An 18847-nucleotide genomic window follows, 5' to 3' on the forward strand; every position below is an offset into this window, starting at 1 on the left:
AATAGAGTAATTTGTGTGAAATGTCCTTGAATTGATAAACATTTGGATCTGTGGTATATTGAGAGAAATGTTAGATTAGGACTAGGCATTTTTATGGGAAATGAGGATCAAGAAAGATTTGAATTTGTAAATTGTTTTTTTAAGATTCGTTTAAATTCTAACTTATATTTAACTTAATCAAAACAAGAAGTGTAAAGTTTTGTTATAAGTGATGAAATGTTTTGGTTGATAATATTATATTATCATCTAAATCTTACTTATTTTTGGAGTTGAGGAAAAAACTATTTGTGAAATTTTAATTTTCAAAGGGAATCAGCCATATGACTATTGTTGAAACGGAAAATTTACACAATTTCACTGATGCTTTCCTTCCCTTAATTCAGTATCTCCCGAAATATTGGACTACGAACAACCTTATTGTATTTAATTGTTTCATATGGAAACACAGAAACACACACAACGTCAAAAAAAGAGAATTAAACACATTAGTTGAGCAGATGACTTGTATATTTTTTTGTTTTTAGCTGATATTATATATCAGTAGGTTATGTTTTGTTTGTTAATTGGAATCTTTATTAATTTTAAATCGAAATAGATCAGATTGATTAAGTCATTTTTCCCTAACAGTTACAACTGCCACTACAACTGTTCCACCAACTACATCGACTCCACCAGCTTCAACCCCTGAAACTTGTGAGGAGGTTGACAACATGGGACCATTATCAGAAAACATTAAAGAGGTGACAAAGAATGGTAATCCATTGAGTGAAGATGATAAGAACAAATTACAGCCTGGTGATGATAAGAAGTTAACTGTATCTAAGACTGACACTTTGTCGATTGTTATGGAAACACAAGAAGAAGTTGATAAAATTGAAGTACTAGAAACAACCAATGTAAAGGAAGTAAACGTTATCCTGAAGGACGAAGATGGAACAACAGTTCTTGTAAGTATCAATAAATGTATTCATACTCTCGAAATTAATTATGTTTTTAATTTCATTTTTTTTTTCATTTCTTTATTTCATGCATTATAACCAATCTTCAGTATAATTGCAAAATGCACACACTTTTATGATATTAGTTTCTATGTTACCGTGTTGGACTTTTTATCTTTTGTCGTAAAAAAAGGTTCACATTTCCAATGGAAAATGTTTAGATGTAACATGCATTAACTGTCCCAAGCAGCATTGGCGATTTTCAAAATAAACAAGAGCTTTCATTCTTAATAATGGAATTTAAAATATTAAATCTTTTTGCCTTGTAGGATGAGACCATTTCACCAGAGGAAATTGTAAATGTTCCAAATAAGGTAGCTGGAAGTATCACTTTCACATTTGTACCAACAGACCCAAATGAAGATATGGAAGTAGGATCCATTTCTGCTGAAGTTTGTGTTAAACCAGGTAAATGTTGTGATTAGATTTAAAGATATATTTAGAACACGTAAGATCTTTAATTCTGGTTCTTGTGTGATATAATTATCGAGCAAACATAATAATAGAGTAATTTGTGTGAAATGTCCTTGAATTGATAAACATTTGGATCTGTGGTATATTGAGAGAAATGTTAGATTAGGACTAGGCATTTTTATGGGAAATGAGGATCAAGAAAGATTTGAATTTGTAAATTGATTTTTTAAGATTCGTTTAAATTCTAACTTATATTTAACTTAATCAAAACAAGAAGTGTAAAGTTTTGTTATAAGTGATGAAATGTTTTGGTTGATAATATTATATTATCATCTAAATCTTACTTATTTTTGGAGTTGAGAAAAAAACTATTTGTGAAATTTTAATTTTCAAAGGGAATCAGCCATATGACTATTGTTGAAACGGAAAATTTACACAATTTCACTGATGCTTTCCTTCCCTTAATTCAGTATCTCCCGAAATATTGGACTACGAACAACCTTATTGTATTTAATTGTTTCATATGGAAACACAGAAACACACACAACGTCAAAAAAAGAGAATTAAACACATTAGTTGAGCAGATGACTTGTATATTTTTTTGTTTTTAGCTGATATTATATATCAGTAGGTTATGTTTTGTTTGTTAATTGGAATCTTTATTAATTTTAAATCGAAATAGATCAGATTGATTAAGTCATTTTTCCCTAACAGTTACAACTGCCACTACAACTGTTCCACCAACTACATCGACTCCACCAGCTTCAACCCCTGAAACTTGTGAGGAGGTTGACAACATGGGACCATTATCAGAAAACATTAAAGAGGTGACAAAGAATGGTAATCCATTGAGTGAAGATGATAAGAACAAATTACAGCCTGGTGATGATAAGAAGTTAACTGTATCTAAGACTGACACTTTGTCGATTGTTATGGAAACACAAGAAGAAGTTGATAAAATTGAAGTACTAGAAACAACCAATGTAAAGGAAGTAAACGTTATCCTGAAGGACGAAGATGGAACAACAGTTCTTGTAAGTATCAATAAATGTATTCATACTCTCGAAATTAATTATGTTTTTAATTTCATTTTTTTTTCATTTCTTTATTTCATGCATTATAACCAATCTTCAGTATAATTGCAAAATGCACACACTTTTATGATATTAGTTTCTATGTTACCGTGTTGGACTTTTTATCTTTTGTCGTAAAAAAAGGTTCACATTTCCAATGGAAAATGTTTAGATGTAACATGCATTAACTGTCCCAAGCAGCATTGGCGATTTTCAAAATAAACAAGAGCTTTCATTCTTAATAATGGAATTTAAAATATTAAATCTTTTTGCCTTGTAGGATGAGACCATTTCACCAGAGGAAATTGTAAATGTTCCAAATAAGGTAGCTGGAAGTATCACTTTCACATTTGTACCAACAGACCCAAATGAAGATATGGAAGTAGGATCCATTTCTGCTGAAGTTTGTGTTAAACCAGGTAAATGTTGTGATTAGATTTAAAGATATATTTAGAACACGTAAGATCTTTAATTCTGGTTCTTGTGTGATATAATTATCGAGCAAACATGATAATAGAGTAATTTGTGTGAAATGTCCTTGAATTGATAAACATTTGGATCTGTGGTATATTGAGAGAAATGTTAGATTAGGACTAGGCATTTTTATGGGAAATGAGGATCAAGAAAGATTTGAATTTGTAAATTGATTTTTTAAGATTCGTTTAAATTCTAACTTATATTTAACTTAATCAAAACAAGAAGTGTAAAGTTTTGTTATAAGTGATGAAATGTTTTGGTTGATAATATTATATTATCATCTAAATCTTACTTATTTTTGGAGTTGAGAAAAAAACTATTTGTGAAATTTTAATTTTCAAAGGGAATCAGCCATATGACTATTGTTGAAACGGAAAATTTACACAATTTCACTGATGCTTTCCTTCCCTTAATTCAGTATCTCCCGAAATATTGGACTACGAACAACCTTATTGTATTTAATTGTTTCATATGGAAACACAGAAACACACACAACGTCACAAAAGAGAATTAAACACATTAGTTGAGCAGATGACTTGTATATTTTTTTGTTTTTAGCTGATATTATATATCAGTAGGTTATGTTTTGTTTGTTAATTGGAATCTTTATTAATTTTAAATCGAAATAGATCAGATTGATTAAGTCATTTTTCCCTAACAGTTACAACTGCCACTACAGCTGTTCCACCAACTACATCGACTCCACCAGTTTCAACCCCTGAAACTTGTGAGGAGGTTGACAACATGGGACCATTATCAGAAAACATTAAAGAGGTGACAAAGAATGGTAATCCATTGAGTGAAGATGATAAGAACAAATTACAGCCTGGTGATGATAAGAAGTTAACTGTATCTAAGACTGACATTTTGTCGATTGTTATGGAAACACAAGAAGAAGTTGATAAAATTGAAGTACTAGAAACAACCAATGTAAAGGAAGTAAACGTTATCCTGAAGGACGAAGATGGAACAACAGTTCTTGTAAGTATCAATAAATGTATTCATACTCTCGAAATTAATTATGTTTTTAATTTCATTTTTTTTTTTTCATTTCTTTATTTCATGCATTATAACCAATCTTCAGTATAATTGCAAAATGCACACACTTTTATAATATTAGTTTCTATGTTACCGTGTTGGACATTTTATCTTTTGTCGTAAAAAAAGGTTCACATTTCCAATGGAAAATGTTAAGATGTAACATGCATTAACTGTCCCAAGCAGCAATGACGATTTTCAAAATAAACAAGAGCTTTCATTCTTAGTAATCGAATTTAAAATATTAAATCTTTTTGCCTTGTAGGATGAGACCATTTCACCAGAGGAAATTGTAAATGTTCCAAATAAGGTAGCTGGAAGTATCACTTTCACATTTGTACCAACAGACCCAAATGAAGATATGGAAGTAGGATCCATTTCTGCTGAAGTTTGTGTTAAACCAGGTAAATGTTGTGATTAGATTTAAAGATATATTTAGAACACGTAAGATCTTTAATTCTAGTTCTTGTGTGATATGATTGTCGAGCAAACATGATAATAGAGTAATTTGTGTGAAATGTCCTTGAATTGATAAACATTTGGATCTGTGGTATATTGAGAGAAATGTTAGATTAGGACTAGGCATTTTTATGGGAAATGAGGATCAAGAAAGATTTGAATTTGTAAATTGATTTTTTAAGATTCGTTTAAATTCTAACTTATATTTAACTTAATCAAAACAAGAAGTGTAAAGTTTTGTTATAAGTGATGAAATGTTTTGGTTGATAATGATATTATATTATCATCTAAATCTTACTTATATTTGGAGTTGAGAAAAAAACTATTTGTGAAATTTTAATTTTCAAAGGGAATCAGCCATATGACTATTGTTGAAACGGAAAATTTACACCATTTCACTGATGCTTTCCTTCCCTTAATTCAGTATCTCCCGAAATATTGGACTACGAACAACCTTATTGTATTTAATTGTTTCATATGGAAACACAGAAACACACACAACGTCAAAAAAGAGAATTAAACACATTAGTTGAGCAGATGACTTGTATATTTTTTTGTTTTTAGCTGATATTATATATCAGTAGGTTATGTTTTGTTTGTTAATTGGAATCTTTATTAATTTTAAATCGAAATAGATCAGATTGATTAAGTCATTTTTCCCTAACAGTTACAACTGCCACTACAACTGTTCCACCAACTACATCGACTCCACCAGTTTCAACCCCTGAAACTTGTGAGGAGGTTGACAACATGGGACCATTATCAGAAAACATTAAAGAGGTGACAAAGAATGGTAATCCATTGAGTGAAGATGATAAGAACAAATTACAGCCTGGTGATGATAAGAAATTAACAGTATCTGAGAGTGACACTTTGTCGATTGTTATGGAAACACAAGAAGAAATTGATAAAATTGAAGTACTAGAAACAACCAATGTAAAGGAAGTAAACGTTATCCTGAAGGACGAAGATGGAACAACAGTTCTTGTAAGTATCAATAAATGTATTAATACTCTCGAAATTAATTATGTTTTTAATTTCATTTTTTTTTCATTTCTTTATTTCATGCATTATAACCAATCTTCAGTATAATTGCAAAATGCACACACTTTTATAATATTAGTTTCTTTGTTACCGTGTTGGACTTTTTATCTTTTGTGGGAGACAAAGGTTCACATTTCCAATGGAAAATGTTTAGATGTAACATGCATTAACTGTCCCAAGCAGCATTGGCGATTTTCAAAATAAACAAGAGCTTTCATCCTTAATAATTGAATTTAAGATATTAATTGTTTTTGCCTTGTAGGATGAGACGATTTCACCAGAGGAAATTGTAAATGTTCCAAATAAGGTAGCCGGAAGTATCACTTTCACATTTGTACCCACAGACCCAAATGAAGATATGGAAGTAGGATCCATTTCTGCTGAAGTTTGTGTTAAACCAGGTAAGTTTTGTGATCAGAATTAAATATATATTTAATATATTCAACCTCTTTAATTTTATTCTTGTGTAATAAAAATGTGATGCAAGCACGATAATTGAGTAGTTTGTAAAATAACCTTGAGAATGGACAAATATTAGGATTTGTGGTATGTTTGGAGGGATTTTAGATTAGGACTGAGCATTTCTTTTCGGAAATGAGAATCAAGGAAGGGTTGAACTGGTAAGATGATTCAGATAAGGATGTGCTTAATTTCGTCTTACATTTATTTTTTTAACTTACTTAAAAGAGTTGTATAAAGTTTTGGATTAAGAAATGAATACATACATGTGTAAACGTTAACTATACTTGTGTTTTGCTATATATATTGTATCTAATCAATTACTTAGTAACAACTGGAACTACAACTGGTCCATCTGAAACATCTCAGGCAGCACCAACTACGGAACAAGGACCTCAACTTACAACAGAAGGAAAAACAACTACTGGTGAGTTCTAGCTTCCATTTAAAAATAAAGATGTTCATCTGTATAGAACGTCCGGGATAAGGCATGAGAGTAGAAAGGGGAAAATGCATTCAATATTGAAATGTATTCAATTTTTTTATTCTCTTTTACATTCCTGTTTCTTTTCAATTATACTATATTAGGCTCAACTGCTTCAACAACTACTGGAGGTAAAACAGTCAGTACGACAACAGCAGGTACAACTTCAGGCACTACTGCTACACCAACCACTGCAGGTTCCACATCTAGGACAACTGTCGAACAGACAACCTCAGGCAGTACTTCTGGAACAACGAGCAAAAGTACAACATCGGGTACCACCGGTGCACAAACCAGTAAGGGTACCACTTCTAGAACAACACTCAGTCAGACGACTTCAGGCACAACTACCCCACCAAGTACACAAGGCACTACATCTGGCACAACAGGCAGTAAGGCTACATCTGGAACTACTGCTCCACCAACTTCCAAGGGATCTACCGTGGGTACAACAGTCAGTCAGTCGACAACAGGTTAGTTATTTCAGTATAAGTCAAAAACGTAATAAAATAGTAGAATTTTAAGAAATATTTGTATCTTATTTATTTCTTAGAATACAAAACTGTAGCAATTGGCTGTTACTTGTGATGTTAGAACAATATTTTGTCCGTTGGATGATTTTAAAGCCACAATGGTTTTATTTTCCCTTTACATAAGAGAGGACAATTGTTACCGGTATGTGATGTGATGGGTAGGTAACTTTTCAGAAAAACTGTCATATCTTGCATTTGGAATATATGATTATATTGTTTCATTCAAATTTGCTTTTTGTCATTTTTGTCTACAAAACGCTTATGAAACACTTTAAGACATTGTCAGTTTGAAAAATATTTTGCTCTCTAATATCACGCTGGAAGTGCTTGTACGCATTTTTTAATTGATTTATCAGTAAAATTGCACACCACATTCATCATTTTACTCATTTATCAAGCCAAACAAGGCATCAAAGAAGCTACATAATACTATCATTGTATTGTAAAACCTGCATCAGGTACAACAACCAGTCAGACCACATCAGGTAGAACTTCTGGAACATTAGCCAGTCAAACCACAACAGGTACAACATCTGGAATAACAAGCACAGACACAACATCAGGTACCACTACTGGAATAACAAGCCGTGGAACGACATCAGCTTCCACAGCTTCCACTACTGGAATTACAAACACAGGTACAACATCGGGTACCACCACTAGAATAACAAGCGCTGGCTCAACTTCTGGAACAGCAAGCCAAGGTACCACTTCTAGAACAGCAAGCACAGGTACAACATCAAGTACCACAGGTGCATTAACAAGTAAACCTACCACTACTGGAACGACAGTTAGTCAGACTACTCCAGGCACAACTGCTCCACCAACTACACAAGGCACTACAGGCAGTAAGGCCAGGTCTGGAACTACTGCTCCACCTACTTCTCAAGGATCTACATCAAGTACAACATCCAGTCAGTCGACGACAGCTTTGTTTTTTTTTCACTATATGAAATGCAGTTTATTTAATAGTAGAATTCTAATATATGTTTTGAAGCATATTTATTTTTATAATACAAAAATGTACCAATCGACTGTTAATTGTGAAGATATGACAGTGTTTTATTGTGTTGAATGTTTTAAAAACCACATTGATTATATTTCATTCGAGATGAAGGGGGATTCTTGTCATGTGATGTGATAGTCATGGCAATTCCTTTAGAAAACTGCTTCCAATACTTGCTTTTAGAGTGTGAGATAATTTATTTTCAATTGGCATGTGCGATTTAATTTTCTCTTCAGTACGGCAGTAACACAGTTGCCGAATTGGATTTAATGAAATAATTGTTTTAAATCACTTTCTTGATACAACTATGAATTCTATTTCAAATTTGAAAGTAAAAATGTACTCCATATTCAATATAATTCCCTTTCATAAAGCCTCACATGACATTAAAGTAACTACATTAAGAAATACTTTTATTGTAAAAACTGCATAAGGTAAAACAGCCAGTCATACCACATTCAAAGAAACTTCTGGAATAACAAGCAAAGTAATAATTTGAGGTGCCGCAACTGGAAAAACATGCACAGTAACAACATCAGGTATCACAACTGGAATAATATGCGGGGACAACATCAGGTGTTACTTCTTGAATAACTAGCACAGGAGCAACATTAGGTGCCACCACTGGTATAACAAGCACAGAAACAACATCATGTGCCACTACTCTAACAGCAAGCACAGTGACAACATCAAGTGCCACTACCGGAATAACAAGTACAATAACAAGATCAGGTGCCACTAATGGAATAACAAGCACAGTAACAACATCAGGTCCCACTACCGGAATAACAAGCACAGTCACAACAACAGGTCTCACTACCGGAATAAGAAGCACAGTAACAACATTAGGTGCCGCTAACGGAATAACAAGCACAGTAAGATTATTTGGTACCACTACTGGATTAACCTGCACTTCAACAACTTAAGTAACACTCCAGCTAAGAATCATGCAAAATGTGATACACATTTTCATTTTTGATATTTTGTTTGCATTGCCGTAGTAAACACAAATTAACATTCAGTTTTTCATGTACCCGATGTTCTTAGGAGCTAAAAATTATATTGAATGCACTGTTGATGTCAAAATTAAGGGAGATAACTCTGTAAATGACACTCAGATACTATAGGATCTATTTGATTTTAAATGTTGATTATCTCCTGAAAGGAGGTATATTTGAATAAATAATTACACATTTCATAGTATAGACCCATAAAACAACTTGATTACAAAATAAAAATATGTAGTTATTATTGGGGTGTAACTCATTTATCAGATTTTGCATGATTCTTACAAAGACTGCTACTTAAGGTACCACTATTGGAATAACAAGCACACGTTTAACATCTGGAACAACGAGCACAAGTTTAACCTCTGGAACAGTAAGCAAAGGTACAACTTTTGGAACAGAAAGCACTGGTACCACATCAGGTACCACGGGTGCAAAAACTACTAAGGTACCTACTTCTGGAACGACAGTCAGTCAGGCTACATAGGCAAAACTGATCCACCAAATGCACAAGCCACTACATCTGGCATAGGAGGCACTAAAGCTACATCTGGAACTACTGCTCCACCAACTTCCAAAGCTTCATCTGAACCCTCTCTCCATCAACCACTAAAGTTTCTACATTGGATACTACAGTCAGAACAAAACACTCCCGCTGTGTGATCTTTTAAATCAATCTTATCAGAGAATTGATTGTTTGAAAGTTGAATTAAATGACAAACCCTGATAGATTTATTGCAATTTAAGGCTTTAAAGGGACAGTGTAGAATTTAAGTTGATCAATTTATATCCACAGTGCATTGATAGAAGTAAGCTTTATATTCAATTGATGAAATTATTCTGAATAGGAGGCCTACACATATTGTTTAGGTTGCATTTGTATGAGTTATTGAGTTTTAAAAGATAAAAAGATTTAAACATTCACAACGTTTAGCTTAATATCGTTTAAAACAATAAGACAGAGAGCACATTTTTATTGGGTTAGACAAAGATGCTAGAAGGGGGTCTATTTAATGATTTGATTTTTGTTCTGCTTAATCACATGATATTGTCATAAAAAATGCAGGGACTTAAGGGCCTCTTAAAAGGAATTATAAGAATGTTTTGACAATTAAAAAAACTATATTAGGACCGGTACAATCTTCATTGTCCCTTTATTGATTTCAACCACATTAATGGAAGACAAATATAAAGCTGCTTTTTTTGAGTAAATCATTTTGGCAGTGGACTTGTTTCATTTCAAAATATGCGGTAATGTATTGATTATTCAACGAATAAACTCATCAAGGGCCCAATCTAAATATTTACGTTTTAAATCCTTTTTTAATTACATTTTTTTGTTTATATTTTAGCACACTGATGACAATTTTATCCCAACGGTGTTGTTGTCTCTTTGATATTTACACGATACCTGTATCTATTCACGTTATATGTTAAAATCAAATGATCAATTAAATATGTTTTGTAAACCATCAAATGCACCATCTTGTCATTAGATATTAAGTTTTGAAAAGGAAGCTTCTTAATCCTCCTAAGAAATCATTTCGGACATTTCCATCATATGCATTATCTCATGTGAAAACAAAACAAAAGTAAATTGAAGTTTCCTTTTATACATTTAATTTGTTTTTGATTCATTTTACTCCTTAGGCACAACTGGAACTACAACGGGTCCATCTGAAACATCTCAGGCAGCACCAACTACGGAACAAGGACCTCAACTTACAACAGAAGAAAAAACAACAACTGGTAAGTTCTAGCTTTCATTTAAAAAAAAAATATCTTGTTCATCTCTGTAGAACATCCGGGATAAGGCATGAGAGTAGAAAGGGGAAACTGTATTAAACGTCTTCATATTATCCATATTTTTATTCTCTTTTACATTTCTGTTTCTTTTTAATTATACCATATTAGGCACAACTGCTTTGACAACTACAGGAGGTAAAACAGCCAGTACGACAACAGCAGGTACAACTTCAGGCACTACTGCTACACCAACCACTGCAGGTTCCACATCTAGGACAACAGTTGAACAGACAACCTCAGGCATTACTTCTGGAACAACGAGCACAGGTGCAACATCGGGTACCACTGGTGCACAAACCAGTAAGGGTACCACTTCTGGAACAACACTCAAACAGACGACTTCAGGCACAACTGCTCCACCAAGTACACAAGGCACTACATCTGGCACAACAGGCAGTAAGGCTACATCTGGAACTACTGCTCCACCAACTTCCAAGGGATCTACCGTGGGTACAACAGTCAGTCAGTCGACAACAGGTTAGTTATTTCAGTATAAGTCAAAAACGTAATAAAATAGTAGAATTTTAAGAAATATGTGTATCTTATTTATTTCTTAGAATACAAAACTGTAGCAATTGGCTGTTACTTGTGATGTTATAACAATATTTTGTCCGTTGGATGATTTTAAAGCCACAATGGTTTTATTCTCCCTTTACATAAGAGAGGACAATTGTTACCGGTGTGCGATTTAATTTTTTCTTCAGTACGGCAGTAACAAGGTTGCCGAATTTGATTTAATGAAATAATTGTTTTAAATCACTTTCTTGATACATCTATGAATTCTATTTCAAATTTGAAAGTAAAAATGTACTCCATATTCAATATAATTCCCTTTCATAAAGCCTCACATGACATTAAAGTAACTACATTAAGAAATACTTTTATTGTAAAAACTGCATAAGGTAAAACAGCCAGTCATACCACATTCAAAGAAACTTTTGGAATAACAAGCAAAGTAATAATTTGAGGTGCCGCAACTGGAAAAACATGCACAGTAACAACATCAGGTATCACAACTGGAATAATATGCGGGGACAACATCAGGTGTCACTTCTTGAATAACTAGCACAGGAGCAACATTAGGTGCCACCACTGGTATAACAAGTACAGGAACAACATCATGTGCCACTATTCTAACAACAAGCACAGTGACAAAATCAGGTGCCACTAATGGAATAACAAGTACAATAACAAGATCAGGTGCCACTAATGGAATAACAAGCACTGTAACAACATCAGGTCCCACTACCGGAATAAGAAGTACAGTAAGATTATTTGGTGGCACTACTGGATTAACCTGCACTTCAACAACTTAAGTAACACTCCAGCTAAGAATCATGCAAAATGTGATACACATTTTCATTTTTGATATTTTGTTTGCATTGCCGTAGTAAACAAAAATTAACATTCAGTTTTTCATGTACCCGATGTTCTTAGGAGCTAAAAATTATATTGAATGCACTGTTGATGTCAAAATTAAGGGAGATAACTCTGTAAATGACACTCAGATACTATAGGATCTATTTGATTTTAAATGTTGATTATCTCCTGAAAAGGAGGTATATTTGAATGAATAATTACACATTTCATAGTATAGACCCATAAAACAACTTGATTACAAAATAAAAATATGTAGTTATTGTTGGGGTGTAACTCATTTATCAGATTTTGCATGATTCTTACAAAGACTGCTACTTAAAGTACCACTATTGGAATAACAAGCACACGTTTAACATCTGGAACAACGAGCACAAGTTTAACCTCTGGAACAGTAAGCAAAGGTACAACTTTTGGAACAGAAAGCACTGGTACCACATCAGGTACCACGGGTGCAAAAACTACTAAGGTACCTACTTCTGGAACGACAGTCAGTCAGGCTACATAGGCAAAACTGATCCACCAAATGCACAAGCCACTACATCTGGCATAGGAGGCACTAAAGCTACATCTGGAACTACTGCTCCACCAACTTCCAAAGCTTCATCTGAACCCTCTCTCCATCAACCACTAAAGTTTCTACATTGGATACAACAGTCAGAACAAAACACTTCTGCTGTGTGATCTTTTAAATCAATCTTATCAGAGAATTGATTGTTTGAAAGTTGAATTAAATGACAAACCCTGATAGATTTATTGCAATTTAAGGCTTTAAAGGGACAGTGTAGAATTTAAGTTGATCAATTTATATCCATAGTACATTGATAGAAGTAAGCTTTATATTCAGTTAATGAAATTATTCTGAATAGGAGGCCTACACATATTTTTTTAGGTTGCAGTTGTATGAGTTATTGAGTTTTAAAAGATAAAAAGATTTAAACATTCACAACGTTTAGCTTAATATCGTTTAAAACAATAAGACAGAGAGCACATTTTTATTGGGTTAGACAAAGATGCTAGAAGGGGGTCTATTTAATGATTTGATTTTTGTTCTGCTTAATCACATGATATTGTCATAAAAAATGCAGGGACTTAAGGGCCTCTTAAAAGGAATTATAAGAATGTTTTGACAATTAAAAAAACTATATTAGGACCGGTACAATCTTCATTGTCCCTTTATTGATTTCAACCACATTAATGGAAGACAAATATAAAGCTGCTTTTTTTGAGTAAATCATTTTGGCAGTGGACTTGTTTCATTTCAAAATATGCGGTAATGTATTGATTATTCAACGAATAAACTCATCAAGGGCCCAATCTAAATATTTACGTTTTAAATCCTTTTTTAATTACATTTTTTTGTTTATATTTTAGCACACTGATGACAATTTTATCCCAACGGTGTTGTTATCTCTTTGATATTTACACGATACCTATATCTATTCACGTTATATGTTAAAATCAAATGATCAATTAAATATGTTTTGTAAACCATCAAATGCACCATCTTGTCATTAGATATGAAGTTTTGAAAAGGAAGCTTCTTAATCCTCCTAAGAAATCATTTCGGACATTTCCATCATATGCATTATCTCATGTGAAAACAAAACAAAAGTAAATTGAAGTTTCCTTTTATACATTTAATTTGTTTTTGATTCATTTTACTCCTTAGGCACAACTGGAACTACAACGGGTCCATCTGAAACATCTCAGGCAGCACCAACTACGGAACAAGGACCTCAACTTACAACAGAAGAAAAAACAACAACTGGTAAGTTCTAGCTTTCATTTAAAAAAAAATATCTTGTTCATCTCTGTAGAACATCCGGGATAAGGCATGAGAGTAGAAAGTGGAAACTGTATTAAACGTCTTCATATTATCCATATTTTTATTCTCTTTTACATTTCTGTTTCTTTTTAATTATACCATATTAGGCACAACTGCTTTGACAACTACAGCAGGTAAAACAGCCAGTACGACAACAGCAGGTACAACTTCAGGCACTACTGCTACACCAACCACTGCAGGTTCCACATCTAGGACAACAGTTGAACAGACAACCTCAGGCATTACTTCTGGAACAACGAGCACAGGTGCAACATCGGGTACCACTGGTGCACAAACCAGTAAGGGTACCACTTCTGGAACAACACTCAAACAGACGACTTCAGGCACAACTGCTCCACCAAGTACACAAGGCACTACATCTGGCACAACAGGCAGTAAGGCTACATCTGGAACTACTGCTCCACCAACTTCCAAGGGATCTACCGTGGGTACAACAGTCAGTCAGTCGACAACAGGTTAGTTATTTCAGTATAAGTCAAAAACGTAATAAAATAGTAGAATTTTAAGAAATATTTGTATCTTATTTATTTCTTAGAATACAAAACTGTAGCAATTGGCTGTTACTTGTGATGTTTTAACAATATTTAGTCCTTTGGATGATTTTAAAGCCACAATGGTTTTATTCTCCCTTTACATAAGAGAGGACAATTGTTACCGGTGTGCGATTTAATTTTTTCTTCAGTACCGCAGTAACAAGGTTGCCGAATTTAATTTAATGAAATAATTGTTTTAAATCACTTTCTTGATACATCTATGAATTCTATTTCAAATTTGAAAGTAAAAATGTACTCCATATTCAATATAATTCCCTTTCATAAAGCCTCACATGACATTAAAGTAACTACATTAAGAAATACTTTTATTGTAAAAACTGCATAAGGTAAAACAGCCAGTCATACCACATTCAAAGAAACTTCTGGAATAACAAGCAAAGTAATAATTTGAGGTGCCGCAACTGGAAAAACATGCACAGTAACAACATCAGGTATCACAACTGGAATAATATGCGGGGACAACATCAGGTGTCACTTCTTGAATAACTAGCACAGGAGCAACATTAGGTGCCACCACTGGTATAACAAGCACAGGAGCAACATCATGTGCCACTACTCTAACAACAAGCACAGTGACAAAATCAGGTGCCACTAATGGAATAACAAGTACAATAACAAGATCAGGTGCCACTAATGGAATAACAAGCACAGTAACAACATCAGGTCCCACTACCGGAATAAGAAGCACAGTAAGATTATTTGGTACCAATACTGGATTAACCTGCACTTCAACAACTTAAGTAACACTCCAGCTAAGAATCATGCAAAATGTGATACACATTTTCATTTTTGATATTTTGTTTGCATTGCCGTAGTAAACAAAAATTAACATTCAGTTTTTCATGTACCCGATGTTCTTAGGAGCTAAAAATTATATTGAATGCACTGTTGATGTCAAAATTAAGGGAGATAACTCTGTAAATGACACTCAGATACTATAGGATCTATTTGATTTTAAATGTTGATTATCTCCTGAAAGGAGGTATATTTGAATGAATAATTACACATTTCATAGTATAGACCCATAAAACAACTTGATTACAAAATAAAAATATGTAGTTATTGTTGGGGTGTAACTCATTTATCAGATTTTGCATGATTCTTACAAAGACTGCTACTTAAAGTACCACTATTGGAATAACAAGCACACGTTTAACATCTGGAACAACGAGCACAAGTTTAACCTCTGGAACAGTAAGCAAAGGTACAACTTTTGGAACAGAAAGCACTGGTACCACATCAGGTACCACGGGTGCAAAAACTACTAAGGTACCTACTTCTGGAACGACAGTCAGTCAGGCTACATAGGCAAAACTGATCCACCAAATGCACAAGCCACTACATCTGGCATAGGAGGCACTAAAGCTACATCTGGAACTACTGCTCCACCAACTTCCAAAGCTTCATCTGAACCCTCTCTCCATCAACCACTAAAGTTTCTACATTGGATACAACAGTCAGAACAAAACACTTCTGCTGTGTGATCTTTTAAATCAATCTTATCAGAGAATTGATTGTTTGAAAGTTGAATTAAATGACAAACCCTGATAGATTTATTGCAATTTAAGGCTTTAAAGGGACAGTGTAGAATTTAAGTTGATCAATTTATATCCATAGTACATTGATAGAAGTAAGCTTTATATTCAGTTAATGAAATTATTCTGAATAGGAGGCCTACACATATTTTTTTAGGTTGCAGTTGTATGAGTTATTGAGTTTTAAAAGATAAAAAGATTTAAACATTCACAACGTTTAGCTTAATATCGTTTAAAACAATAAGACAGAGAGCACATTTTTATTGGGTTAGACAAAGATGCTAGAAGGGGGTATATTTAATTATTTGATTTTTGTTCTGCTTAATCACATGATATTGTCATAAAAATGCAGGTACTTAAGGGCCTCTTAAAAAGAATTATAAGAATGTTTTGACAATTAAAACAACTATATTAGCACCGGTACAATATTCATTGTCCCTTTATTGATTTCAACCACATTAATGGAAGACAAATATAAAGCTGCTTTTTTTGAGTGAATCATTTTGGCAGTGGACTTGTTTCATTTTAAAATATGCGGTAATGTATTGATTATTCAACGAATAACCTCATCAAGGGCCCAATCAAAATATTTACATTTTAAATCCTTTTTTAATTACAATTTTTTCTTATATTTTAGCACACTGATGACAATTTCATCCCGATGGTGTTGTTGTCTCTTTGATATTTACACGATACCTGTATCTATTCACGTTATATGTTAAACTCAAGTGATCAATTAAATATGTTTTGTAAACCATCAAATCCACCATCTGGTCATTAGATATTAAGTTTTGATCAGGAACCTTCTTAATCCTCCTCAGAAATCATTTCGGACATTTCCATCATATGCATTATCTCATGTGAAAACAAACGAAAGTAAATTGAAGTTTCCTTCTATACATTTAATTTGTTTTTGATTCATTTTACTCCTTAGGCACAACTGGAACTACAACGGGTCCATCTGAAACATCTCAGGCAGCACCAACTACGGAACAAGGACCTCAACTTACAACAGAAGAAAAAACAACAACTGGTAAGTCCTAGCTTTCATTTAAAAATAAAAATGTCTTGTTCATCTCTGTAGAACATCCGGGATAAGGCATGAGAGTAGAAAGGGGAAACTGTATTGAACATCTTCATATTATCCATTTTTTAATTCTCTTTTACATTTCTGTTTCTTTTCAATTATACCATATTAGGGACAACTGCTTTGACAACTACAGCAGGTAAAACAGCCAGTACGACAACAGCAGGTACAACTTCAGGCACTACTGCTACACCAACCACTGCAGGTTCCACATCTAGGACAACAGTTGAACAGACAACCTCAGGCATTACTTCTGGAACAACGAGCACAGGTGCAACATCGGGTACCACTGGTGCACAAACCAGTAAGGGTACCACTTCTGGAACAACACTCAAACAGACGACTTCAGGCACAACTGCTCCACCAAGTACACAAGGCACTACATCTGGCACAACAGGCAGTAAGGCTACATCTGGAACTACTGCTCCACCAACTTCCAAGGGATCTACCGTGGGTACAACAGTCAGTCAGTCGACAACAGGTTAGTTATTTCAGTATAAGTCAAAAACGTAATAAAATAGTAGAATTTTAAGAAATATTTGTATCTTATTTATTTCTTAGAATACAAAACTGTATCAATTGGCTGTTACTTGTGATGTTATAACAATATTTTGTCCGTTGGATGATTTTAAAGCCACAATGGTTTTATTTTCCCTTTACATAAGAGAGGACAATTGTTACCGGTATGCGATTTAATTTTTTCTTCAGTACCGCAGTAACAAGGTTGCCGAATTGGATTTAATGAAATAATTGTTTTAAATCACTTTCTTGATACATCTATGAATTCTATTTTAAATTTGAAAGTAAAAATGTACTCCATATTCAATATAATTCCCTTTCATATTGCCTCACATGACATTAAAGTAACGACATTAAGAAATACTTTTATTGTAAAAACTGCATAAGGTAAAACAGCCAGTCATACCACATTCAAAGAAACTTCTGGAATAACAAGCAAAGTAATAATTTGAGGTGCCGCAACTGGAAAAACATGCACAGTAACAACATCAGGTATCACAACTGGAATAATATGCGGGGACAACATCAGGTGTTACTTCTTGAATAACTAGCACAGGAGCAACATTAGGTGCCACCACTGGTATAACAAGCACAGGAACAACATCATGTGCCACTACTCTAACAACAAGCACAGTGACAACATCAAGTGCCACTACCGGAATAACAAGTACAATAACAAGATCAGGTGCCACTAATGGAATAACAAGCACAGTAACAACATCAGGTCCCACTACCGGAATAACAAGCACAGTCACAACAACAGGTCCCACTACCGGAATAAGAAGCACAGTAACAACATTAGGTGCCGCTAACGGAATAACAAGCACAGTAAGATTATTTGGTACCACTACTGGATTAACCTGCACTTCAACAACTTAAGTAACACTCCAGCTAAGAATCATGCAAGATGTGATACACATTTTCATTTTTGATATTTTGTTTGCATTGCCGTAGTAAACAAAAATTGACATTCAGTTTTTCATGTACCCGATGTTCTTAGGAGCAAAAAATTATATTGAATGCACTGTTGATGTCAAAATTAAGGGAGATAACTCTGTAAATGACACTCAGATACTATAGGATCTATTTGATTTTAAATGTTGATTATCTCCTGAAAGGAGGTATATT

The 18847-nt window shown here is 33.6% G+C and overlaps 1 protein-coding gene across 1 annotated transcript in view; it reads left to right on the forward strand.

Moving 5' to 3' along the window:
* LOC148603511 (uncharacterized) overlaps positions 1–18847 on the forward strand; it is a 76882-nt gene that overhangs the window by 788 nt on the left and 57247 nt on the right. Inside the window, exons 3-18 of the mRNA XM_088551442.1 lie at positions 628–947; positions 1268–1406; positions 2127–2446; positions 2766–2904; positions 3624–3943; positions 4266–4404; positions 5127–5446; positions 5766–5904; positions 6291–6389; positions 6551–6919; positions 10643–10741; positions 10907–11275; positions 13848–13946; positions 14111–14479; positions 17048–17146; positions 17313–17681. Of these exons, the coding sequence (XP_088407568.1) occupies positions 628–947; positions 1268–1406; positions 2127–2446; positions 2766–2904; positions 3624–3943; positions 4266–4404; positions 5127–5446; positions 5766–5904; positions 6291–6389; positions 6551–6919; positions 10643–10741; positions 10907–11275; positions 13848–13946; positions 14111–14479; positions 17048–17146; positions 17313–17681 (3708 nt within the window). The remainder of the gene's footprint in view (positions 1–627; positions 948–1267; positions 1407–2126; positions 2447–2765; positions 2905–3623; positions 3944–4265; positions 4405–5126; positions 5447–5765; positions 5905–6290; positions 6390–6550; positions 6920–10642; positions 10742–10906; positions 11276–13847; positions 13947–14110; positions 14480–17047; positions 17147–17312; positions 17682–18847) is intronic.

Source organism: Perna viridis, chromosome 11, assembly GCF_037379345.1.
Source record: "Perna viridis isolate PV_CMFRI_1.1 ecotype Kerala chromosome 11, ASM3737934v1, whole genome shotgun sequence".
Lineage (NCBI taxonomy): Eukaryota > Metazoa > Mollusca > Bivalvia > Mytilida > Mytilidae > Perna > Perna viridis.